Source organism: Toxotes jaculatrix, chromosome 18 (genome assembly GCF_017976425.1).
Source record: "Toxotes jaculatrix isolate fToxJac2 chromosome 18, fToxJac2.pri, whole genome shotgun sequence".
Taxonomy (NCBI): Eukaryota; Metazoa; Chordata; class Actinopteri; family Toxotidae; genus Toxotes; species Toxotes jaculatrix.
In genome coordinates, this window is record NC_054411.1 from 21154993 (window position 1) to 21181777 (window position 26785).

The 26785-nt window shown below is 48.4% G+C and overlaps 2 protein-coding genes across 2 annotated transcripts in view; both read left to right on the forward strand.

The window, feature by feature from the left end:
- Nucleotides 1-693: 693 nt before the first annotated feature.
- On the forward strand, nt 694-23779 carry prr12b (proline rich 12b). Its single transcript, XM_041063532.1, has 16 exons — nt 694-843; nt 6179-6336; nt 6706-6867; nt 7010-11538; nt 12215-12427; nt 13487-13561; nt 14738-15581; nt 17423-18039; nt 18135-18251; nt 18514-18647; nt 18756-19801; nt 19939-20058; nt 20992-21089; nt 21250-21381; nt 21889-21984; nt 22641-23779. The coding sequence occupies exons 1-16, from the start codon at nt 761-763 to the stop codon at nt 22773-22775; spliced, it is 8559 nt and encodes a 2852-aa protein (XP_040919466.1). The 5' UTR covers nt 694-760; the 3' UTR covers nt 22776-23779.
- A 1565-nt stretch (nt 23780-25344) lies between these two features.
- Nucleotides 25345-26785, forward strand: part of si:ch211-195b15.7 (synembryn-A) — a 5799-nt gene continuing 4358 nt past the window's right edge. The window contains exons 1-2 of the mRNA XM_041062757.1: nt 25345-25434; nt 26249-26296. Coding sequence (XP_040918691.1) covers nt 25345-25434; nt 26249-26296 — 138 coding nt within the window. The remainder of the gene's footprint in view (nt 25435-26248; nt 26297-26785) is intronic.

The window sequence follows — 26785 nt, forward strand, 5'->3', positions numbered from 1 at the left end:
TCATTTTTTTTTAATTCACCCATTGTAACTTGTCAGGCCAGTAGAGACAAGTACGCGTGCACCCTTGAAGTCTGCACATCATTCTTTACGTGTCGCAACTCGTGTGTTTGTTGTTTACCACGGCAGTTTATTATAGACGCGTAGCTTGCTACACAGAAGGCGAGGTGCGTGACCACACTCCACGCTTCTGCTCGTCTTCCCCAACGCTACACCACACTGCGCTGCCGTGCATGTCAAATGCTGTGTACGTGTGAGCAGCGTGGAGCGAGGGAGGGAAGGAGAGGATGAACGCCAGCCCAGTCATTCCTCTTAAAAATGGCGTCTTGCGAAGCAAATGAGCGAAAATAGCTTTGGTGTGGAGGGAGTGAGCGGCAGCAGCAGCAGCGGCGGCGGCGGCGGCGAAAGCGGCGGCAGCGGCAGAGGCGGAGCAGCTGTGGGCGCTGGATCCGCGCGAACGTGGCTTCGCTTAGGAAAGCTGCTGAAGAACGTGGAGCATCTGTTCTACGGCCCATCAGCTTAACACAGGAGACAATAGACAGTGAAATATATGGAGAGGAGAGGAGGGAGGAGGTGCTCCTGGCTGCTGTGACCCCCCCCCCCCCCCCTCCCCTCCCTCCTCGCTCCTTCTCCTCCCTCCATTCCTCCCAGTCTACAGGCTCGTCAAGCGGAGAAATAAACAGAAGCGAGCGCAGAGAAGAGAAGACATTCCTCCCTCCCCTCCCCCTCACTATCTGTCCATCTTCATCCAGCCCTTTCTTTCATGGAGAGGAATTATACCGCTGCAGGCTTTGGAGATCTAGGGGCTGGGACGGGATGGACTTACGACAGATCGGCCAAAGCAAGGTAAGCTTCGGTGGCCAAGGCACCCATAGACTCCTGTGGGTGCACCAGTGTGCTGAAGTGGCTCTAACAATGCCATGGCACAGCGCTGCCTGTGCCTCTGCATTCAGCCAGGCTTGCATGGTGCTGCCTCTTGGCCACCAGTCTCAGGTACAGCCAGCCGTATTGTCATTCGGGGGAGGGGAGGGGTAAAGGGGGGGGGGGGGGGGGGGGGGGGGGGGCTGTCTCTAAAATGCATGGAATGCGATGGAAGGTTAATAGTGATACGGAGACAGAGGAGAGGGAAGAAACGAAGGGGGATGGGTTACTGGAAGCAGAGTCTGTTATTTCAAAATGAAAGATTACATCTGGTTCCAGCGCGGCATTGTCCCCGCTGCAGCTTTGTCTTGACTTGGACGGAACAGATGCATGACAGGGGGGGGGGACAGTCGCAGGTTGCCTGGTACGGTACTAATTGGCTGTAGCCCACAAATCAAAGCAGTGCGCTGAGCGGAGCTGCTCCTGCTGCTGCTGCTTGGCTGCTGTCTGGCAAAAGGGAGAGGAGCCCCGCACTCCTGTACCCCGTCAAAAACACAAAACAACAACTCATGGTGGAATGAAATAATATGCCGGCGCACACACCGCAGCGGAGCCCGGTGCATGTTCTGTTATCGGATCACAGTCATGGGGAAGAGCAGAGCTGCAGGAGTGTGTCTGCTAAAACAGGTGAAATGTGGCCGAGGTTCGGTATATGAATTCTGACACTGTCTCATCAGTAAACAACCCGCTACACCGGCCCAGGTGCCACGGTGCTGTCCCGCATTACACACGGTGACGGGGGCGTCGGTGGGGGGGGGGGGGGGGGGGGGGGGGGGGTGGATTGTGGTGATAGTGGTGGTGGGGGGGGTTATCACATGCGGGTTTCCCCTGCAGTATCTGACAGCACACAGCCTGCAGCTGTGATCCATGTCCCGGGCTCCACTCTGAGTCCGCTGCTCCGCCACCAACGGCAGCTAAGAGGCTACTTTACGCTAACCCACGGGACGCTGGCTGAAACGCCAACCTCCCAGGCCCTGTCCCCCGGACTGTCCCCTTGTGTACCACAGGCGGGGGGGTCCTTCACGTGCGTGGTGTTGTGTGTTGGAATGAAATGCGGCCTCGAGCCATGCTAACGTTAGCTAGCCCCTGATAGCTTTGCTCCACGTTAGCGGTCGCCTTGACAACCACATCAGTCTTCGGTCAGACTCCGCTGGGCTCCATCTCTGGCAGCGGTGTCTTCTCCTGGGTTTTACCTGTCCATTCGGAGGACAGGGGACAGAGGGGGTCAGCTGCTCTGACCTGCTTCCTTCCAACATAAAGACAGAGTCTACATGGGAGTGGATGGACGCTGTCTCCGCGACGAGGAAGACGCACAGATGCATGAATGTAAAGGTATCTGATGGCGACTGAAGCTCCAGGTGTTCCACCTCAGTCACTGCTACACCCTGCATCCACCCGCAGGTGATTAGGTGTTTCACTAAATCTATACAGCAGCAAATGGCGACACGTTTCCTCTGTATATGACCCAGATTGATGTCTGACAGTCAGCCACTAAAATGGATTGAATTACCCAGAGTCAGGAGAAGCCAGGGGTTTCTATAGGATGTGTGAGTAAACCCTACTCACAGCTCTCACCCCCCCCCCCCCCCCCCCCCGTGTCTCCTGTTGCATGTATTGCAGTAATTGTTTTAGTACACACACTTAGCACAGAGGTTCCTGTAGATGAAGGCCTCCTTTATATGCAGCTTAAGTTACACTCACTGTTTACTTGTTGCAGTTTGTGTGTTTAGAGCCGAACAGCAGATCTGAACAGCAGCGGCTGCCTGTGTGAGCCACCTCCTGTCCCCTCTGCCTGGAAAAAAAAGAGAAGAAAAAAGCTTTAAGGGTGTGTGGGTGTGGGTGTGAGCAGAGGAGCCTGGAGCCGACAGAATGATGTTGAGATTTCAAAAAAAAAAAAAACTTGAACTGGTTTAGGAGAGAACAGTGGAGAGACTTTACTGCTTCGCCAAACCATCTAAATCTTTACTGCTAGACTTGAAGCTTCTTTATTGGTTTAAATCTGTACTTGTTATAAAATAATGTTTTACCAGTTGGGGAATAGACGTTTATGGGAGGTATTTATTGTTCAGGAATGATGCCTGGATACATCAAGTAAGAAATGGAGGCTGTGGTATTTCTTGGTCCTGGACTGTTTACTGCAGTCCAGGACCAATGAAGCGAGGGAAGCTGCTAGTCCCATTGAAGCGGAGTGAAAAAGGGACCTTCATGTTGTGAGCTCTCCTGTGTCAGGGGTGAAAACAGGAGCAGAAATAAGATCAAACTTGCATTAGAAGGAAACTGGGTCATTACAGAGTGAGGGCGAGGATCGTTAGGTGCTGTTTGTATCTACACATCTCACACAGGTCACGAGCTGTGTGCTCATTCAGCCTCAACTAGCAGCAAAGCACATGTTCAAATAAAGTTCAGCTGCAAACATAATTCTTAAATGAGTCATAGATTCTTAGTATATGATACACTGATGTTATAGTTGTATAGATTTTAATACACGGCACAGAAATAACGCAGCATATTTAAGCTCTTCTGGTTCTCCTCTGTAACATATTGTAAAACAATGCTCCTTGTTGTTTTGTTGTAGTGCACTGGTTTACAGTATGCACACAAACAGACCACAGCGTAAAGCTGTTGTTAGTGCGTTCATGTTGGCTTCAGATGTCGTCAGAGCTGAAACATGTAGGAAGTGTTTCGGTGGCTGTTGTGCTGTGCAGAGCTGTGGGCAGAGTTTGGAAAAAGTGAACTCAGTATTGATGAAAAGTTGTTACCAACTGTGTGTGTAAAAAAAAAAAAAAAAAAAAAAATGTCATCTGTCTCTCAGCAGGTTACAAGAAAATAATGGAACATGCCAGCCAATCAGAATCAAGAACGGCCAGTGGCTGTGTTATAGTGCTGATTCCGGTCTAGGTGGTGCCCTGTAGGCAAGAGAAGGCCTTGTTGATTAATAAAGGTTGGACTGAGTCGGTGAACATTTACACAAACTCGCAGAAATAATCCAGTTGACTGACAGAACTGGTTTTGATTCTTCCAGAGGAAACACGTCAGGTGTTGTACAGCTGTTTGTAACACCTGTCCAGGTGTTACAAACAGCTGAGTGTTAGGAGGTGTGAGCAGGAGGGGGGACCCGCTCACCTCTGAAATTTGCACTACCTTATCTTAGCAGTCACACTGTATAATGAGGCTACAGTTCATGACTCCTGGTGATTGCATGCACGCATTAAACTAAATCCTGTTGCTCACCATTAACAAGTGATCAAGTCACTGTGACTGTGATCAGTCCACGCTATGAGAGCACATCTGGACCTGTTCTCTGATGCAAAAATCAACATACTGCATGACCCAGCATCCTTATTATTATTATTATTATTATTGTTCACCTTTCCCCCAACAAATATCAGCTACTGCTGACCAATAGGTAAATGAGAGGATTTTTTTTGAAAATTATGAGTTAGTCACTTCACACACAAACTTCACAAACTTCCTCAAACTTCCTCTTCGATCAGTGATTAGATTAGTGATTAGTGATTAGATCAGACAGATGAGTGAATTCTAATGCGTCATCTTTTGTTTTTCCTCCCTAACCCAGAGCGAGTCCTTTTTCTGTACAGGCGGGAAAGTAAAACGCTCTGCAGGTCAAATCATGAGGTCAGGCCAACAGCGAAGTCCCTCCAGCTCAAATAGCTTTAAAATGAATTTAACTTTTAAACCTAAACATCTCTGAGCCAGTGCCTATTTTTTATCCTCTTATTATTAAAAATTTCATTTATGAAAATATCATATATAAAAAAAAAAGGCTGGAAAATATGGAGACAGTAGATATATGATGTGCAAGGTGAGAGATGTGACAGAATAAGAACATGTCTTTTCCACTGGAAAAGCTAAAGACAGAGGGGGACAACAGGAGGCTGAAGTCAGAGCAGCAGCTGAAACCCAGTCATGCTGTCAGTGGGAAGCGATACCCCTCCTTAGCTGTCAGTCTCTGTGCCACAGTGATTCCCAGCAAGACGGGATGTCCATCCACTTAAACAGCATACTAACACGTGGACTCAAACAAGTGGAATTGGCAAACCAACCCTGACACACACTGAAGGTGATCCATCACATGGGGGGGGCGTTGGTTGGAGCCTTGGCTTCCCCAGCAGTGATAAATAATTTTGCTTGAGGGCTTTTTTTTCTCGCATTTGCATTTTTCATGGTCTTCATCTTCAGTCAGTGTAGTCCATTCCTGATCATGTGAGATGTCATCTTTTACTTTACTGAAAAACAGCATATTTCCAGACATGAATTTCTCTGTGTGGCGTACAATGGAAAATAAGTAGAGCTTTCCAGGAAAATGACTAACAAAGCACAATGCAGTCAGGTCCACTCACCCCTGCTCCCCGCACCCTCACCTTACTCCCCTTAAATCTGAGTTGAAGACGTGGACGCACCTGCAGGATTTTGTGACCTAAAAACTACAGACAGTTGACACATGTACACATGTGTGATGTGGGAACTTGACGCCTCCAGGTCTCAGTGCACTGTGAGTAGTGTTTAACGATGGATAAACATCTACAATGAGAAAGATTTGAATATTCATAGATTCTGGACTTTTCAGCGATGCAGAAGGAATAGATGGACAGTACACAACAAACCTGAGGACACGGCAGTGGTTAGATGGCACCGTGGATTCATGCAGGATTGTCTGCCCAAATACTGAATGACAAGGTGACTCGCAGTCTGAAGAAGCTTGGCAGGAGAGGAGTTTTTCCACATGACATTGATCCCAAACACGCTGAACAAAAAAAAAAAAAAAAAAATCACATAGGGAGAAAAAAAGTTGAACAAAACCTCTCCAGTCAGGAAACACGTGGAGGGGGATCATTACATTAGTGTCTCTTGAGGTGGAGTATCAGACTTTGGCTGACTTGAAGCCTTTAGGTTTGTCTGTCTTTATCAGTTATCAGAAAACTTGGATGATGATGCTGATTGGACAGTTTTGGAAACTGGTAGCTCCAGTAACTTCATATGACATGTAGAATTAGCAACAGCAAGGGGGTGTGAGCTGCAATTGCTGAATGCTTCCAGGAACATGCTTCAGCTCTTCAGAGCAGATGAGTAATGCTTGCAAATGCTGGTGGAAAAGATGAGTTGAGTCTTGAAGTGGGCACTGTGGATAGAGAGTGAGACTGGAGGTAAATGGACAAACTGATTGTGTTTGTCCAATGTGAGACAGCTGTGAGACTCTTGTTGGAAATTAAGTAAAACCTTGTGAACCATGTGTCCTCAGCCTCGTGTATGGGAGCTCCAGGTCGTCCCACCCAGACTCAGAGCTGCTCCATCGGCAAGCCTATGGCACCCCCCACCCCCTCCAGAGCTATGCAACCAACCACCACCCAGGAAGCCCCAGACAGGGTGGGGCCTGGGGTGCTGCTGGACGCACACTTGGTAAGGGCTGATTGGACGGTACATCTGTAGAGATGTTTGTTTTCATCATCAGGTGTCTTCATATCCACAGCGCTGCTGTGAGATTTACACACAGGTATTTATTATTTTTGTTTTGTAACTCACTGACAGCAGTTCAGCAGCCAAAGGTCAATGGCAATTAAAAAAAAAAGTTCCCAGACACACATCTCATGTCCATCTATATCACTACTTTGAGTTTCTGACTCAGTTATATGTCACGATAAAAGTAGTACAATAAAAACAGAGATGAAAGTTTGAAGGGAAGATGTTTTGTTAAACTGTTTATATGATGACGATACTATCAGGGGTATGATTTGTATGAATTAAATGAGGCTTGTGGTTTGTTGCTAGGCCTGTCGGGGCTGTTTGATGCCGGCCTCCACCATCCCAGCCCCTCGGGTCCTGACCCCTCCGTCATGAATCTGATTTCAGCTCTGGAGTCCCGGGGTCCACAGCCCCCACCCTCTGCTTCCTCCCTCCTCTCACAGTTTCGTACTCCCTCTTGGCAGAGTGGTGAGTGTCAGCCTACACTTGGAAAAAAAAAAAAAAGCAACTCGACTTGTTAGTTCAAAAAGTGAAACATTTGTAGTCTCACACTGAAAATCTGTGCATTTGTTCAGTTTACTTACTGTCCATGTAATGTTGTGTCCTGTAGCAATGCACACACCAGCCCCACCGGAGCTCTTTATTTCAGGGGCACTTCCGGGTTCCAGCTCCTTCCCCTCCTCCTCAGCCCTCTCTGCATACCAGCATCCTGGCTCCTTCTCTGGAAGATCTTTCACTCCCTCACTATCCCTGCAGGATGCACCTACATTTAGCCCAACTTCCAATGGTTTGCTATCCCCCCATGATCCCCTGCTGCATATCAAAGCACCCTCCCAATCCAGCTTGGGCTTTGATCGCTTACTGTCTTCCCAAAGTGCCACCTACCGGGGCTCCCAGGAGCCCCCGACCCCTCCTCAGACCCAGGCCCCTTCCACCTCTTCCAGCTGTCACCTGCCCCCTCCCCAGTTCAACCTGTTATCCTCCCAGCTCCACAACCAGTCATCCCAGCTCTATAATGCGTCCATGTTCTCCTCCACACCAGCCCTGCCGCCTGTGACCCCCCCTCAGCCACCACCTCCTCCAGAGAGGGCCGTTTCCCGGCAGGACAGTGTGATCAAGCATTACCAACGTTCGTCCCCTGCCCAGTCCACACCACTTCCCCTACAGCAATATGTCAGCTGTGGTGGGTCGTCAGGCTACCAGCAGATAGCCAGCCACCACCGCCATGCTGGAGTGTCCTGCAGTCCCCTGGGGGAGCAGAGCCCATCCTCTGACCCCAAGCCCTCTCCACGGATGGAATCCCACACATATCGACCTATCATCCAAACACCTTACACATCCTCATCATCCAGCTCCTCAGCGTCCTCCTCCTCTGGCACTAAAGGAGCCAAGAGTTCCAGCTCCAGCAGTGGTTACTCCTCCTCGGGTTCAGCATCATCCTCTTCCCGTACCCCACACACTCCACCATCAGCCTCCTCCACTTCCTCTTCATCCTCTTCGAGCTCCAAGACAAGCACTGGCGCCCTGTCTGCTCCCTCTCGTCAGCAGCCCCCACCTCAGTCTGTGTCAGCTCCACCTCCTCTACCAGTGGTGTCATCCACCCTTGTTCAGCCAGCACCCAAACAATGCCTCTCCACATATGGCTCTCCACCTGTGGCCAATTCTAGCACGGGCCTACCAGATCATACCCCACCCCAGCAACATGCCCAGTCCTATTCTCCCAGCCAGCCTCCACCTGCACACATGGCCCAGTCTTATGGAGGCTTCAACTCACCTCATGCCCAGGACCTGAGCTCGGGAGCAGGGGGCACTGGAGGGAAGGCCTTCACTGGTATAGGCACAGGAGGACGCTCATTCTCTGCAGAGGTAGTCTTTGGGGACTCAAGCTTTGGCTCAGCCTCTCTCAGAAGAGCAAGTAGTCCTTCCTTAGGGTATGGGACTGCTGGAGGATCAACAGGAAGTGGACCTGTATCAGGAGCTGCTGCACTTGGTAATGGAATTGGGTCTGCAGGATCAGGGAGCGGGGCTGCTAACGTTGGTAATGGGGGCAGCAGCTCTTACCACCTGCCTGAGTCTAGTCCCTCGCCCTCCATCAATTCTACTATCAGTCGCCCTGGATTGCACTCTCCTGCTGCTGCTCGCCCTGCACAGTCCCCTGGAGGCTCGGGAGCCTCCAAATATTTATCCTCCATCCTCTCTCCTGCTTTTATGTCCTCGCCACAAGGTTACTCTGACACACGGCAAGCGCAGAGCCAGTCCTACCACTCATCACCACCGAAGCCAAAAACGGAGACAAACATGCTGGGAGTAGATCGGTCCCAGGATGAGGACGAGGATGATGACGATTTCCTCATCCATCACTTACTTCATGCCCAGAGCTCGACTCCCCATCCTTCCCAGCATCATGCACCTCCTCAGCAACTGCCCCAGCCACTCCCACAGAGTAGGGATGGGGAAAGCAAAGGGGTAGCCTATGACATGAACAAAATCTCAGAAGAGCGCTACCATCTTCAGAGCGTCATTCGTACCAATAACACTGCCAGCAGTTCAGGTCCAGGAACAGCAATTGTGGACACAGCAAGTGGCTTAAACACTCATTTGGAAGTATCACAGAAGAAGCAGCAGCAGACTAAGTCAGAGTTGGCCATATCAAATACCACTGCTGGAGGGCTAGGAGGGGTCTCTGACTCTCTTTCCCACTCCCATCAACAACAGCATGATGCCATGGGGTCTGTGGTCCATTATGGAAGAGGGGACCCCTTCGCACAGCACCCACACTCCCAGCATTCCCATCACACCTCACATGTGCCCTCACACTCTCAGCAACACCCTCGTCACACTCAAATCCCCCAGCACGCTCAACACTCACAGCACTCTCAACATTCTCAGCATGGCCATCCCCATTCCCACTCACACAGCCATCCTCACATGGAATTGAAGAAAACTTCAGATCCAAATGACAATGCGTACTTGTGTAACACACCAGATGTGCAGCAGACTCGACAAAGTCAGGTCCCCCTCTCTTTGATGGATTCATCGCCAGACCCTCCGCATCAAACTCACATGCTGCAATCTGTTCTTTCCCATACCACCCGTACCAAGATGGACCCCCAGCAAGCCCCTCAACAGCAACAGCAGCATCCTTTGAGCCAGCAGGCCATGATGGGGTCAGCTGGTGGAGCAGGGTCTGCAGGGGTGGAATCCCACCCACAGAACCAGTCCTCACAGTTGCAACTCCAGCTCCAGACTCAGACTATAGATACCCACTACAGCACTGGAGCCCAGGCAAGAGATCAAACCCGAGCCAGTCAGAACTCAATGTCTCCGCTGGACATGCTAGACCAGTCTCTTTCCCGGACGAACAGCAGAGACAGTGGAGGAGCTCTGGAAAGAACTGGGATTGGGGTGACTGTTACAGGAGGGGAGGGAGGTACAGACAGGCATAGACAGCAGCACAGACTTACACCCCACCACCTTCCTCAACAAACAGCCTCAGACCTCCATGACTTCCTCTCTGAACCAGATTTGGGCTTGTCCACTCCCTCACACATGCATCACCTCAACCAGCCTCAGGCTCATGCTCACCCTCATGGCCACCACCAACAGCAAGCACATGCTCACCATCAGCTGTCACATTCTCAGTTAGCTCACCCACACTCCCACCAGATTGGTGCAAATATGGGGACTCCCCAACAACAACAGCAACCGCCCCAACCAAGAGAGCCTGAGACCCAGTTATCACACTCCCAGTTAGACCAGCTTAAACAGCACCAGTATGACACAGTGAGCCCAGCGGGTAAAGTAGGACCGAATCAAGCTCAGCAGCAGAGGTTTGCGACTCTGACATCGATCTGCTTTCCAGACTCTCTCTTAAACGATGAAGATCGCTCTTTCTTTCCTGAGATGGAGGACATGTTTTGTTCAGCTGATTATAAATCAAGCTGTGCTGGGGATTCTGGGGCAGGACAGGCTGCTCAAGAAAGCCTTACCCAGGGCCATGGGCAGGGTCAAGAGGATATGGAGGCCTTAAAAACAGGAGGTGCTGGGGAGGGCTATGATATGGTTGGTCACCATAGTGAACAAGGCTATGGACAGTACTGCCACAACCTTCCAGGAACAGGAAATGGCAATCTGCACTTAGACCTTGACTCTATGAAGACCCACGAGCTTCCATCTACTGTGAATACTGACCAACTCGGCCTCATCCACTCCCAGACTCCCGCTATGGGATTGGGTTTAGCAGGTCAAGGGGATGGCACAGTCAACAAGATGATGGGAGCTGTGGGAGTGGGTGGTTCAAGCGCCACCGGTCTGACCTCACCCATCTTCTGCTCCTCACGACCCAAGAAGCTACTAAAGACCAGCTCGTTTCACTTGCTCAAACAGCGGCGTGAGCCACAACCTCAAACAAAGAAAAACTATGCTCAGGAGTATGAATTTGAAGACGATGAGGATAAAGCTGATGCTCCAGCTGATATTCGCCTCAACAGTCGACGCCTTCCTGACTTGCTCCCTGATTTGGTGTCTAGTTGTAGGAAGGCTGGTGGGGCATCAGGAGTAAGTGGGCTCAGTCCACTGATGGGTGACATGGACTTCTGCCATCCCACCAACTACTCCACCCTTGGACACCCTCCACAACTCGTTCCCCATGAGGGCCCCAAGAAAAGAGGCAGGAAGCCAACTAAACCAAAACGTGAAGGCCCCCCTCGCCCACGAGGTAGACCCCGCATACGTCCTCTGCCAGAGCCTCCTTACTGCAAGGGGCTGACGGGATCAGTGACCGGAGAAAGCAGGAGGGGTCGTGGGCGTGGTCGAGGGCGGGGCAGGAGGGAGGAAGGGTTTGTGGAAATGCATCGAGACATGAACAAAGCACAAAGCCTCCCATATCATCATCAGCAGCAGCAGCAGCAACGACAGCAACAGTTCAGCCAACAGCAGCATCTCCAGCATCACAGACCGCCGGCAGACCACCACCAAGCACCACCACCACAACAGCAACCACAGCATCACCTCCATCATCATCATCAGCAGCAGCAGCAGCATGTTTCCTGTCCTCACCAACAACCACATCATCATCAACAACAGCAGCAGCAGCAACCATCCCAGCAGCCACCGCAAGATCCAATCAGACCGATCAAGGTAACAGGGGATAAAAGGGCAGATAATCTGGGCCTGTTCAAATAATGTAATTCATCTGGTAAACTTTGAAGGTTTAAGTTTTAGCTTTTAAACTTGAAATTACAAATACATTCTGTCACTTAAATTGTTAAAAGTTAGAGATTAGTGTAAACAAATAGACTGCGACTCTCTGGTTCATGATTATCTCAGGTAAGGCTAATGTGATATCAGTACTGGGTGAATGAATGCTTACAATTTACCACTAACTGAAGCTCCATAGCATCGATAGCAGGACACAGATTGTGATATCTCCATATTTTAACAGTTGTCAGCAGGCTTCATTGATTGTTACAATGGCCATGACTCTTGAGATCAGAGACACTGTAGGGAATTAGTTAATTAATCAGTTAGTTAATTAGTTAGTCTTCAGTTTTGTGTTTAGATTGTTTCAGTGTGCGATAACACCAAACCTCACTCCCCATTCAGTCCAGTGGTGAACGGAGCAAATTGTATTAGCATCTTATGCAGAGTTCAACTCTAATCTGGGATATACAGCAACTCACTGATGTCCAGCCAATCTATACACAGAGGGTGACAAATGAAAGGAATATATGTGTGTTCCTCCCTCTGCTTATGCTTACAGTCCACAGCTGCTTTGTCCTGAAAGTCCTGCTAAACGTCCTGTCTCTCCTCTCAGATCAAACTGCCCGTTCCCTCCATGCCTCCGTCCGAATCCTTGCTGAGGACGGACTCGCTGTCCAGCACCGAGCCAGTTCTGTCCGATGGGTCGGTGGGCTCAGCGCCGTCTCTGGGCCTGAGTCCTGGGCCCAGCACCACCATGGAAATCGGCAGAAATGAGATGAACCAGACGCAAGACAAGATGATGAAGCATGAGCAGAAAGATGGAGAAGTAAGGATCACACACCACACACACACACACACACAATTCAACACTGATTTTACCATGCAGCTCTGAATGGACTGGCACTGTGCGACGTGTGACCTAAGCTGAGAGCTTTCTCATCTCCCCCGTCAAATTATACACGACAGCTGAGGGGGCGTGGCTTCCTCGCAGGGGAAAGGCAAAATAACAAATATCTAGCCGAAAGGAAAATTGAAGGATTGTTTGAGCAGGAATCAGGAGCTGAAATTGAATTATTTGAACAGTGGAGTTATTTATTCAGAAAAGAGAACAGAACCTGCAACCTGAGATTGAGCTCTCTCCTCTCTTTTTATTTGTTTTGTTTCATGTTCCTCAGAGCATACGTGTGAAAGGAAGCACCTGTTTGACAGCACATCAAAAGGATTTGACTGTTTTTGTGTTGTAACATTTTAACAGAATTTACCACAGGCAATATTACGTATGAGCTGCTGGTGAAGTCAGTCAGTGATGTGTTTTTTTCTTTCTTCTTGTGAAATTCTAAAAGCGACGTTGTCGGGCTGCTTTGGGCTCGCTGTGTGTTGGGTTCTGGCTCTGGTGTGTTGGAGAAGGAGCTTTGGATGCGAGGGGCTGCAGAGGAACCTGTGCACGACGACAGCTTCAACTTTGTATTTCATGTTAGAGTAGAAAGAAAAGCGGGTTGCCTCAGCAACAGTGAGACATACTGTGTCTGCAGTCAATATTTTGACTGCGAGGGGACATCTTACATTTTCAAATCAAGTCAAACTGACGCACAGTTTCAGTCAATGAGTGGTTGAACAGATATCCTCTCACTGTGAAGGCTCTGGCTTCACAGCACGCTGGGCTTGACATCACTGAGGGGACGGAGGTCTAAGTGCTGACAGAGCTTTGATGATGCAGGATGATGCTGCTGCTCACATCTTTAGGACTCCACCTTAAATGGTCTTTACTGACCAATCCAGTCACAAGACCTCATTTCAGCTGAGAACAAAAGCATTGGGGGGGGGGGGGGGTAAAAGAGTTTGACCACAGGATTTCTGAAAGCATCTCTCTCTGATGTTAACGCAGATGACGTGGAAGAAAGACATGGACGATCCTCTGAATCCTGAAGCCTGGGCTGCTATTCAGAAACTCTCCACCTCAGTAAGTTCTTTCACGCCCGCTGCAAAAAAAAAAAAAAAAAAAAAAATGAGCAAAGCCAGGAGCTTCATATATAATTCACACCTCATCAATTCAAACTTGAACCACTGCTGGAGACAGCAACACACCCTCCTCACACCTCAGCTTCCTATATAGGCACGTTTAAGCACATACCTGTGGGAAAATGTAGCATTTTGCCAGGTGTGTGTGTTTGTGTTCAGACTGGGTGGCAGACGTGCTCTACTGGTGAAGCCTCCAGAGGAACCACAACACACTTTCTGTCATTTTCAGTCATTTTTTTTTTTCTGTGGTTTGAGGTTTGAAGAGAAGGAGGTTATAGTTGACTGACAGCCAGCTCTTTCTGACTGACAAAAGAGAGAGCAGAGCGATGGCTGTTACCAGGGCAGCTGTTGCCACGGTTACTACCATTTTTTTTTTTTTTTTTTTTTTTGGTGCAGGGACCTTGCTGCCACCTGCTGTCTGCTCAGCTTTATTACCCAATAGTCGAATGTTCAGGGGTCTGTATTTACCGAGGAGCTTCAAGGGGAAAATTTTACAGCGGAGCAAAAGAAAATATCTTTCACTTTCAGTCTTACTCCCAAACTTAAGATGAAAATGCTCTGAGCATTTCAGAATAAAGCTCTCACCGGATTTGTTTGCAGCCCTCTTTTCATGCATGCTTTGTTGTCTGCACTTGTCAGTGTGGTACAATGTGTCTCCACCAGCAGCAGAATTTCTTTCTTCTCTTGTGTTCATCTTTTTTTTTTTTGTTGCTGCTGTTCATTCTGATTTCTGAAGGTTTTCTTATTATTCCAGCCCGTTCATATATTTTCACATCAAAATATATTAGATTGTAGCTCATTCTGTGTGCTAAAGATTCCACACAAAGTAAGTTTTACAGGAAAGATTCCAAATATTTCCAAGTCCCAGATTTTAAACTGAAAGGACTGTGTCTATTAATTTTATTTCAGTTGGTCCCATGTTTGATTCCATCATGTTGGACTGTTTAACTATTTTCTTCTTTCATTTATAGACTAAATGATGAGTCAGTTAATGGAGAAGTGAATCATATTTACAGAGGGATACAGCTACATGAGACACTGTGCAGGTCCAGTGGACAGGTATGGTTTATCAGCATCATGAAGCGCTCATCAGTGACGAGGCTCTGCTCTTTCACAGGCTGATGAGAAGACCTTCGACTTCAAACCTGGATTCATGGCGTCTTTTTTGGACTTCCTGAAGACGGGCAAAAAACAGCCAGGCCTCGACCCGGGACATGATGGAGGAGAGCAGGAGCCCCTAAACCCCTGCTCAGCTCTGAAGGGAGGGATCAGGCCCTTATCCTCATCTCCTCCTCCACTACCGCCAACTCCTCCTCCGCCGCAGCCTCCAGGAACGTTCAGTGAGGGGGGGCAGGGGGAGGGCGAGGACCTGGCTCTCAGCAACTGCCCAAGTCCCTGCAAGCCTCTGGACGAGGAGCTGAAAAGGAACCTAGAAACGCTGCCCTCCTTCTCCTCTGACGAGGAGGACTCTGTGAGTAAGAACCAGGACCTGCAGAAGAGCATCTCGTCTGCCATCTCTGCCCTCTACGACACCCCGCACTCTCTGGCTGCTGCAATGGCTTCCGCAATGGTCAAAGTCCCGCCCACCCTGTCCCCGCCTACCCCGCAGGAGCCGCCGCTCAGCCCCCCTCTCCCCGCCATGCCTCCCCTCATCCCCAGCATGGAGAATGGAAAAGAGGAGGCGCTCACGTACGCTCAGCATGGCACGCAGGACGAGGACGAGCAAAACGTGGTCTCCCCGCGGTCAAACAGAGAGAAATCAGAGGAGGGGGAGCCTGAGCGAGGAGGAGAGGAGGAAGAAGAAGAAGAAGAAGAAGAGGAGGAGGGAGGAGGAGAGGAGACAGCAGACGAAGAAATGATGAGAGATCCACAGAATCTGCAGCCGGGAGCCCTGGAAGAGCCGGAGGAAGAAGATGACAGGATGTCCGAAATGCAGATTTTGGAGGTTCCTAAGGTTGAAGGTAATTCATGTCTGTTTTCCACTGTCTTGAAATTTCATTCTTGATTTTGAAAACAGTAGCTTGACAAAATGATCCTCACTGAAGGTCCACTTTCACTAGCGTTTTTTCATCTCATGGGTTTCATCAGTGAATGAAATCCCTCGTCCTGGAGTTGGTTCACCTGTCAGTCATGTGTTAACAGGTGGGTTTTTTTTTTTTTTTTTTTTTTTTACTTTGAACTAAATTTCAATCTGAGGTCACATGATGACATCTGAACCAACTACTCCAGACCTGCAGTGAAGCTTCTGGCACCAACAGGTGAAAGGAAGCACCCTCCCACCATCCCCCTTCAGGAGGAAAGGGTTAAAATGTATGTTTCCCAAATATCAGACTGTTCTTTATAGTCCCGACATCTCATGTCTCATGGTGAGAGACGCCAAACCAGGGAACGAGACTCTCTCCCTCAATTCAATTCAATTCAATTCAATTTTATTTATATAGCGCCTTCCACAATCAAAATTGTCTCAAAGCGCTTTACAGAGACCCAGAGCCTGACCCCAGAGCAAGCACTTAAGGCGACAGTGGCAAGAAAAAACTCCCTTTTAACAGGAAGAAACCTTGAGCAGAACCTGGCTCAGATGGGGGACCCTCCTGCCGATGGCCGGGCTGGGTGAAAGGAGGAAAAGGAGGAAGATAGGACAGCTAGGAATGGAGGAGAGGGGGAGAAAGACATGCAGCATAATACAGACAATGTGGGTCAGTATTTACATTACAGTTAGTGAACAGTTATTTGATAATGTGTGCTCAGCAGATTAGAATTATGAAACAGAGCACGGAGGCAAAAAGCTGTCATGACTGGTAATTATTTACATTACAGTTTGCAAAGAATATTAATCAAATATTTATCTGTAGCAGAACGGAACATTAAACATGTTAGAAATAGATCATTGTAAACAATAAACAGCAGCAGGTGGGTGGAGCCAGGACCATAGGACAAGCAGCTCCGGAGCCAGAGGTACCTGCAGAAAGGTACAGAGAAAGAGAGACCAGAGAGAAACAAGCACAGGACTACGGGACAGAGAGGACACAGAGTTAATGACATGTAATAAAGGCTAATAAATTTGAGAGTGGGTCTGAGGAGAGAAAGAGAAAGAAGAAGAAGTGCGCAGTAAATCATGGGATGTCCCCCAGCAGCCTAGGCCTATAGCAGCATAACTAGGGGATGATTCAGTTGCCTGAGCCAGCCCTACTAAGGGCTATATCCTTAACTGTAACAGTGTCTATAGAGATAATTGTGACTAACTATAAGTTTAATAAATAACTAGGACTGTAACTACAACTAATTATAAGCTTTATCAAACAAGAAGGTTTTAAGCTTCGTTTTAAAATTAGAGAGGGTGTCTGCTTCCCGAACCCAAACTGGCAGTTGGTTCCATAGGAGAGGGGCCTGATAGCTAAAGGCTCGGCCTCCCATTCTACTTTTAGAGATTTTGGGAACCATAAGCAAACCTGCATTCTGGGAACGAAGCAATCTGTTAGGATGATATGGTACTATCAGCTCTTTGAGATATGAAGGAGCCTGGCCATTGAGGGCCTTATATGTAAGGAGAAGGATTTTAAAATCAATTCTGGATTTTACAGGAAGCCAATGAAGAGAAGTTAGTACAGGAGTAATGTGATCTCTCTTGCTAATTCCAGTCAGTACTCTCGCTGCAGCATTTTGGATCAGCTGGATGCTTTTTAGAGAGTTAACTGGACATCCTGATAATAGGGAATTACAGTGAACCTGAGTCGTTGCATGTGACCTCAAAATCTTGCAGCAGTTAGACAGTAACTTTCTTCTCCCCACCCTGCTTTTTCAGATTCTCCGTCAGGACCTCTGCTTGCTCCCTCACTTCCATCCCCATCACCATCCATCTCCCCCTCACCACCCACCTACTCTTCGCCCTCGCCCCTCCCTCCCCTGTGTCTCTCTGTACCCTCCCCTCTGCCGATCCAGCAGGATGAGGAGGAGGCGAGTCCGGCGTACCCTCTCTCTGAGCCGCAGCAGCAGCAGCAGCCACCCTCCTACCAGCCCCCTCCAACTGCGGGCACCTCCCCGCCCCCCTCCACCTCCCCTCCGGCCACCCTTTCCTCGCCCCTCTCCAACCTTCCCCTGGGCCAGTCTATCCCCCCTCCGTCCACCACTCCTCCGCCATCATCCTCTGATCAGGACCAGGAACCTGAGGCTGGGCAGCCTTCCCCCTCTTCACCCTCCTCTTCTTCGCCCTCTTCGTCGTCATCTCCGCCACCATCACCGCCAACCCCCGAAGAGACCCCAGCATCCCAGCGCCTTACTTCCCTCCACCTGGCAAAGAAGCAGGCCGACGCCGCCATCGCTGGGCAGAGCGAAGAGGAGGACAGCGAGAGCGGAGGCGAGGGAATCTTCCGCGAACGGGACGAGTTTGTGGTCCGAACTGAGGACATCGGGACTCTTAAGGTGAGACCTCCACAGCTCCCAGGAAGGCATGAATGCTGCATAAACAACTTGGCTTTAATGATACAACTCCTGTCGGTGTGTGTGTGTGTCACCAGATGGCCCTGCAGACAGGCCGGGAGCCTCCACCCATCTGGAGGGTGCAGAAGGCCTTGCTCCAGAAATTCAGCCCAGAGATCAAAGATGGTCAAAGGCAGTTCTGCGCAACCAGTAATGTGAGTTTTCCAGCAAATACAGGTTTAACTCAGGACTCAGGTGTGTCCCCAGCACAGGACAAATACAACAGATACAGCAACTCTTCTGATGGATTAAATCATTACATTAGTCAGGTGTTTGATCGGTGGTCGGTACAGGGTGAGAACAGCTGTCATTTAAAGCAGCACAGTGACTCCAGTTTGATTATTTTATTATGTTTACATACCAACAATCCTGTTTACATCATTGTAATTCTTGTCCTTAATGTGTCCCCCCCCCCAGTATCTGGGTTACTTCGGTGATGCCAAAATGCGCTACCAGCGTTTGTATGTGAAGTTCTTGGAGAACGTCAACAAAAAAGATTATGTCAGAGTATGTTCCAGAAAGCCGTGGCACAGAGCCGGTCTCACCCTCAGGTATAAGGAGTCTGCTTTTTTCTGTGTCAGTTGTTTCTGATTGTTACATTCGTGCAGCTACAAAGGGCTGATAACTAACCAACAACATGTAACTCCACCCACTGACAGGCGACAGTCACTACCTAAACAGCTGCCCTCCATCCACAATCAGACCCCACCCCGAGTGGAGAGGGACGACAGAGACAAGGAGAGACAGAAGGAGCGAGAGCTGAAGGAGCAGAGGGAAAGAGAAAAGGAGCAGAGAGAGAGGGAGCACAGGGAGAAAGTGGAGAAGGAGCATAAGGAGAGAGAGAGGAGAGAGAAAGAGGAGAGAGAACAAAAAGAGAAGGAGAAACAGGAGAGGGAGCAGAGGATGAGGGACAGGAAGGAAAAAGAGAAGGCAGAGAGGGAAAAAGAGGACAGAGAGCGGAAGAAGAGCGAGCGCAGGGAAAAGGAGAAAGAAACGGGGTTTGAAAAGGAGAGGGAGAGCGAAAGAAGGGACAAGGAGCAGAAAGAGAGGGAAAAAAGAGAGAGGGAGCAAAAGGAGAGGGAACTGAAGGAGAGAGAGAGGAGGAACAGGGAGCAGAGGGAGAAAGAGAAACAGGACAGGGAGCGTAAAGAAAGGGAGAGACAGGAAAGAGAGTGGAAAGAGAGGGAAAGGCAGGAGAGGGAACGAAAAGAGAGGGAGTGGAAGGAGAAGGAACAAAAGGAAAGGGAGAAACAGGGGAGGGAGCAGAAAGAGAAAGAAAACGAGAGGGAGCAAAGTGAGAGAGAGAGGCAGGAGAGAGAGCAAAAAGAGAGGGAGAGGAGAGATAAGGAGAGGGAGAAGAGAGAAGTGGAGCGGAGAGAGAAACAGAGAGAGCAGAAAGACAGAGAACAGAGGGAGAGTGAAAAAGAGAGGGAGAAGGAGGGAAAGGAGAGGGAGAAGGAGAAACAAAGGGACACGGATAAGGAGAAAAGGGAGAGAGAGGAGCGAGAGAGGAGGGACGACACAGTGGAGTTTGCGAGACTGAAGGAGGACAAGAGATCAGCTGAGAAGAAGGTGGAGCATCAGTCCAGAGCCAAGACGGCGAAGGACAAGGCAGAGCCTCCTCCCAAGAAGAGGAAGAAGTGGCTGAAGGAGGTGCCATCCTCCTCCTCTGAGTCCGACTCCTCCCCGCCCAGTGATGATGAAGGTCAGTGGTCCTCTGTGTGTGTGTGTGTGTGTGTGTGTGTGTGTGTGTGTGTGTGCGCGTGAGACTGAGATCTGAGATGTGTAAATCTCCGTCGGCCGTGTCCAGGTCCTCAGTCCTCGGCCTCTTTTGCGTTTCAGGGCCCGTGCGGGGCGGAGTTAACAGCCGAGCCATGAGGGAGATGTTCAGGAGCTATGTGGAGATGCTGGTCAGCACAGCGCTGGACCCTGATATGATCCAGGCTCTGGAGGACACTGATGGTGAGCCCTCCGATAGGACGGACCAGTGCGTTTAGCAAAACGAACACTTCTCATGCACTCCTCTCAGGCGAGCTGGGTCATCACTGTAGATTGTATGTAATGCCAAGCAGTAGCTGAGAATGGTGGAAGTCCAGATGCTCATGTCCAGGTCCAGATCAGCATGAAATGTCCTCTGTTGGAGAAGCCTTAACAAAAAAAAGTATTTTGGGGGGGGGGGGGGGGGGGGGGTCAGGGTTGATCAGCTGGTCGGCTGAAGGTCTGTGATGGGCAGGTTCTCCACGGTGTCTCAGCCTCACTGAGAGGGAGGATGAGGTGGAAGAGGGTGAGGACACAGATGAGGGGGACTTCTTTGAAGACTCTGATGAACATTTTTCGAATGTTTTTCATCCTTGAGTCCTAATAAACTCTATATGTGTTCAGGAAGCATGTCGAGTTGGTCATCCCGAGATATGTGTGTCTGCACGAAGACAGTCCAGAGGTGGATCTAGATTTGAAATCAGCACACTTTAAATGTCCTTGCAAATGATGTAACACCCGCCTCTGCTGCCTTGGCAAAAGTTAGGGGATTGGAAAGTTTTGTGAAAGAGATTCAAAGAGCGAGTGACCTCTTTTCTTTTTGTGGGTCGGTTTGGAAAATCCCTGCTTATGGAATCTGACGATAGAGTTAAAAGATTTGACAGAAGGACTCTGAGGAAGAGACAGCTGCTCTCTGGGAAGTCCATAGTGCTGGATGCATTAATGAGTACAACAGCTCTTTAAGTCATCTTTAGAGTGGTCTCAGTCCCTGATTAGCCCCCCCCCGGCCACGCTGGAGTGTTCCACAGCTGAGAGGAGTCATCATATACAGGTCTCTCTCCGTAACAGGCTGTGACAGTGAATCAAATGGAGGATTTCAATGTAAATAAATCTTCTACTACTTCAACTGTCACTCAGATGAGCTGTACCTGCCCCCCATGAGGAAGATTGACAGCCTGCTGAGTGAACAGAAGAAGAGGTTGTTGAGGAGAGTCAACATGAGCGCTCAGCACCAGGTAAACCCGCACCTCCTTCCACTTATTTTACAATTTAAAAAGGAGGCTCTTTGGACCTGGGCCCTTTTCCAGCATCTGTGAGCTTAATCTGAGCTGCGTCTCATCTCATGTCTTTGACCTCACTCTGCTGTTCTCTCTCTCTCTCTCTCTCTTTCTCCAGGAGGCTTTACATATATTCCCCAAAATGACGGCAGACCCGCTGGAATCTGGAGCTGTCAGAGTTCATCTCGGAGGGGAGGGCTACAACCGCAAAACTCTCAACCGGGTCAAGAGGAGTATTCCTAAGCAACAGGTTAGAAATAGCATGACTTATAACACCACACTGTCTTACCAAAAACGGCCCAAAACCAAAAACCATTCCAGTGTGAAGCAGCAGCTCTGAGGACGGAAAAACACCTGGTTGATGAGAGAGGTCAAAGGTCAGACTGGTTGGAGCTGACAGAAAGGCGATGCTAACTCAGATCACCACTCTGTACAACTGTGCTGAGCAGAAAAGCCAGGAGAACACCTGAATCCAGTAGAACACCTCTGGGATGTGGTGAAACAGGAAGCTTGAATTTGGTTAAAGGTAAAAGAGGAAGAAGAAAAACAAGATTGAATGTTTTTTATTTTTATTTCTATCATCAGACACAGCACCAGGGCTGTGCTGCATCCACAGATCTGGATCTGAGCCGAACCTCAGAAGTGCTCTGTCACATTTCAGAGCATTAAAAAAAAAAAAAAAAAACACTGGAGGAAAACACTGTTGTAAAATGTTATAATAAAGTTCCTCAGGGTTTTTCTCTCTCACCCTTTTCAGGATCTGAAGCTTTCGATTGAAACGTGCCGGATCTACAGTCTGTATCATTCCCTCCACCACTACAAGTATCATACCTTCCTGCACTGTAAGAAGGAGGTAAGGATGACTGTGTTTTCTTCTTAATGTTTTCCCCCAGTGTACCACCTGTACTGTTGAGTATTAGAAAAGACTCCACAACAAGAATCCACAACCTCTGTTTGAGTTAGAGGGGAGTAATATATGGAGAGTTTCGGATCTCACTTTCTTGAGATCTGTCTTTCAGCGTGGGGACAGAGGTCAAAGTCCCCAATGAACCTCCAATTACAAAGACACTCCTCAGTCCCAAAATGAACTGTCCCCCCTGCTGGGGGCCACTCAAAAGGAGATCAGGGGCCATAGTCCCAAACTAACTGGCAAAGTTAGGAGAAACTCCTAAAAGTAAGGGTCTGCCGGTCCTAACTTTAGGACTCTACAGCCAGTCAGCTGCTGCAAAACCATGGGACCTCACAGGTACAGTGGGGTCATGGTTGGTTGTTGGTATTAAACAATGTGGCCTGAGTATGAGGTGGCCCTGGTGGCTGGGGAGGACAAAAAAAAGCCAAAATGTCCTCGCAATGATGGTTTCAAACAAATCAGCCCAAACACAAACAGCCGTGATGTGCTTTGGCTGTGGTTGTAGTACAGTCTAGTTATGCATAAGGTTTTTGGTTGTGTTCAGGGTTGTGTTACAGCTGTTGTACTGTTTGTAACTGAGCCGTTGTTGTCCTGAGCAGACGGACAGTATTGAGCAGGCAGCGGAGGACCCCGGCCAGGAGGAGGTGGTTCAGCAGTGCATGGCGAACCAGGGCTGGCTGGAGAGTCTCTTTAACTCCTTCATGGAACTGCTTAGCCTCAGTGCCAAGGCCTGAAGGAGGACCGCTGCCCCCAGCCAGCACTCATCCACCCAAACGGTATTTAAGCAGACAGAGGCGTCCAGAGTTTGGGTAAAAAAACAAAGGAGTGACACTACAGAAACTGTTCGGGTGCTCGCAGAGCGAAGGTTTCCCGGGCGCGGTTGGTTTGTTTCGGTGGCAAGTTTGACTTTTAAAGTATTTGTTTCGTTATTGAATCCATGTTAAAGTACCTCTTGATTTCCAGAAAGAAAGACAGAGGGTAGTCAGCTATGTGAATGTGATGGGGTTTTCCCTCAAGAGTCCGAGACAGGGACCACAAGGTGATTTGGTCAGCACTACAGGAGGAGGTATTTGTCAAAACCTAAAGAATATTGACACACACACACACACACACAAACACAAACTGTCTATAAAAGTATGTATTGATAACTATGGTTTGTATAATTTATACAAGGACATTTTTAAAAATGACTGTCCTGAGATGGGATTGTTTGCTGTTCTTATTTTTGAAAAAGGCTTTAAAGGGGTATACATTAAAAAAATGGCCCACCCGCAATTCTTTGCTTCTATCAGAGCGACAGAGGTAAAACCAAGAGCCGAGACAGAAGTGAGGTTTTTAAAAGGACTATGAGATAGTCTCTCGTTTCTACCTGCCTCAGCGAGACGGCCTTTGGGACCGAGGGGGGGAAATGTATTTAAAACTAAAGCTGTGTTCTGTTTGTTTCTTCAAAAGACAATGAGAGACGCCTGGAACGACGAGGAAGGAAAAAAAATAAAAATAAAATAAAATAAAATAAAAGCACGACTTTCTTCAAGGAAGTGTGAGGTGAAATGATCCAAAAAGCATAAATGTCAGTGTTTAATGTGAGTCATTTTTATCTGTTTGTTGTTGGTTGATATTTCCTATCATTTTGGCCTCTCTGAGGATATTCTTGCCGAGCAAATTTTTGTTGTTTTGACGTGTAAATATTGTACAGTTCCCTTCATTCTCTAGTTCCCAGTTGCTCTTCTGTACATGAAATTCCTGTATTTGACATAATGAAATAAAACTGTTCAAATGATGACAAAACGTGATGATGAATAAACAAACTGCGTGCCAAAGTCATTTTCGCTGAAGTGTGAGAATGAATGAATGAATGAGTGAGTGAGTGAGTGGGTTTTTGAGCTGCTGCAGAGGCGCCGCACAAAGGATTCAGAGGAGCGGGTTCATCCAGTCACCCCCTCAGATTCTTCTGTGATTCTTCTTTTCCCCTTCAAACCTGACTCATTTCTACTCAAAATTTGAAACAAAAATCAAATTTCTGGTGAGAAGGGAATGTCTTCTCACAGGGAGGTCAGGGGTCATTGCTGTGAGCACAATGAACAACTGTCTCTGTGTCTCTAACACCTTTATTTTCTCCATTTACAGAAGGATGCACTGCCCTTGATGGGGACTTGCAATTAACAATTGAGACCGGACAGCTTCAGTTCCCAGGTGAATCAGGGAACTGAATCATGACCCTGATCCACCTGAGGCTGCACACAGGGCGTGCATGCTGACTGATAATCAAAGTGGAGATGTGATCACAGGAGCCAGAACCAGACAAAACCAGACATTCAACCCTAAGTGTGAGAGCTCACAGTCATCTGCACTGCTTTTGTCCCCATATATGCCAGAGCAGCACTGGCACTGTGGACAAGCCCCGACCGGACGGAGCTCAAACATCCACTGCATTTTTACATGTAAAAGCAAGCAGCAGAAAGTTGGACACTGGAGCTGAGCTGTGACAGTTTGTGTCTCCTGCTACCCTAACCTATGGTTGTGTGTGTATCTGGGGATGTACACTATGTGAGTGTAGCAGCAGACTTGAGTTGGCTGCTGATTCTGGCCCTTCAACCCAAACTGTTCAGGGTGTTTCCCCTCCCTCTGCTGAAGGTCCAGCTCAGCTACATCACCTGTACAGGTGAAGGGTGCAGATTGTAGCGTAGGTGGCCAGAGTAAATCCAGGGCTTAGGGAGCTGAGGGAGGGAGGGAGGGAAGGTGTGGAACAAGAAGAGAAATAAGATTACACACCCACTGCTTCATCAGAGCAGAGGAGAGGAGCTGTCAGAGGCTTTTTTTTTGAGTCCACTTCTCTTTACAGTATCAACAGGTGGGAGCAGGAAGTCGCTGTCACTGCATCGACACTGAGCTGAAACTGTTCATCGCTACAGTAGGTTCTTTGATTTCTTTACCTGTCTGCTCCAACACTGGTTTTCTATCAGCTCTGCGCTGTCACAACCCACTGAGAACTATTGAAATGCATTGGATGACGGTGTCTTTCTCTTTTGTGGCATTTTTAAAGTGTGTTTCTTCTTCTTTTTTTTTTCATTTTTATTGGCCTTCGGTTTTAGTTTTTCCCAGTTTGCTTTCTATTACATTAGCTGTCAGCTGGTGACACCTGTTACTTTGCTAACTTCACTTCTAGTGATGTTACTTTTCCCGAGCCCACGTGTCAGATCATTTGCCCAGTCGTGATTCATTTGATATTTGATTGAACTGCGCAGAATAATTTGCAGAATATAATTTTTTTTTTTTTTTCTTTTTGGTTGGGCTTCTTCAGAAATGGTGCCAGATGTGGAGAGGATCATTGAGAACATCATCCAGGGAGACCAGGACACTGTTCAGCTCCTACTGGACAACTACAACACCCAGGTCACTGATTGTTGCTATGACTACTGCATCGGTCTGTAGCTAGAAATATAAATTTTTTTTTGTCGCCATGGAAATAGTGTGCATCATAACAGCTGGTAACAGGGAGAAATGGATTTCATTGGCTGAGTTACATGGTTTGAAATCTGCCGTGCTCCACCCACTGCTGCTCCTACCACCTCCACCTCTCTCAGATTTCAAATATTCAAACAAGCTTTGTTGGCATGAATGTGCATTACTGCCAAAAACATAATTACATATTTTGGAACAACTGCATTTCAACAAGAGTCATATGAAGGAGGACACTCGTGTTTTCTCTGTGGTTGTGTCAGGCAGACACATATTTTACAGCCAACAGAGTCCATTTGCTGCTTTTTCTCAAGATGTAGGAGGATTTCTGGACATGTGATGCTGGCTTTGTGAAGGAACTCTCTTCTTTCAGAATACATGGTGTGCCCCCCCCACCCCCCCACCCCCCCCCCCCCCCCCCCCCCCCCCTCTCTCTCTCTGTTTTCTGTTTTCCTTCCATCTTTGCCTGATTTTTGAATCAGCCTGCTGGGCCTCCCATGACTGGTCTGCCCGTGTCTTGAGGTTCCATAAACTTAGAACCTTGACTCTGGTGCATCCAGTGCCTTCAAGTCCCTGTATTAAATTAGTCCAAGTCAAGAGATTCTGCTTCCTCTCCTCTATGACTGTCTTTACTCTCTCTGTCACTGCATTTACTTCTGTTACTGCAGGTTATGAATACGTTACAGTGTAGAAAACTGATAGGTGTGGAGTGAGTGCTTTGTTTGACCACTGTGTTGTTCCTCCACAGTATGCAGAGTGCTTCTTTTTTAACTCTGAGATGCAGGAGAGAAAAAAGGTCAGTACACTTTCTCTGTCTGTTCCATCACTCCATTTCACACTGCTGCTGGTCTGTATTTCCCTTTCCCCCTTTTTTTTTTCTTCTCTATTGCAACCTTCACCTTCATCCCTTCCTGGTCTGACTCCTCACTCCCTTCATCAGCATCCATCCTCTCTCAAAACTCAGTGCCAACTACTGGTCCACACGCACGTGCGTGCCCACCCACATGTAAACATACAGAGTGTATTCATTACACACTTTCTCTGTCAATAGACAAGATTTTCTTTGGCCATTATAATATAATAAGACATTGTGTGTATGGATACTACTGCTGCTGCTCAGGATGTGGCATCATGTAGACTGATGTTCCACTTGTTGCACTAGCTGTGCTGCTGTCGTCAGGGAAGTGATGTCTGCTTCAGACAACAGGCTTTGAGAAGGAAGGATGTGTCAGTTCTGTCTCGACTACAGCACAGATGCTGAACGTATGAGCTTCAGTACTGAAGC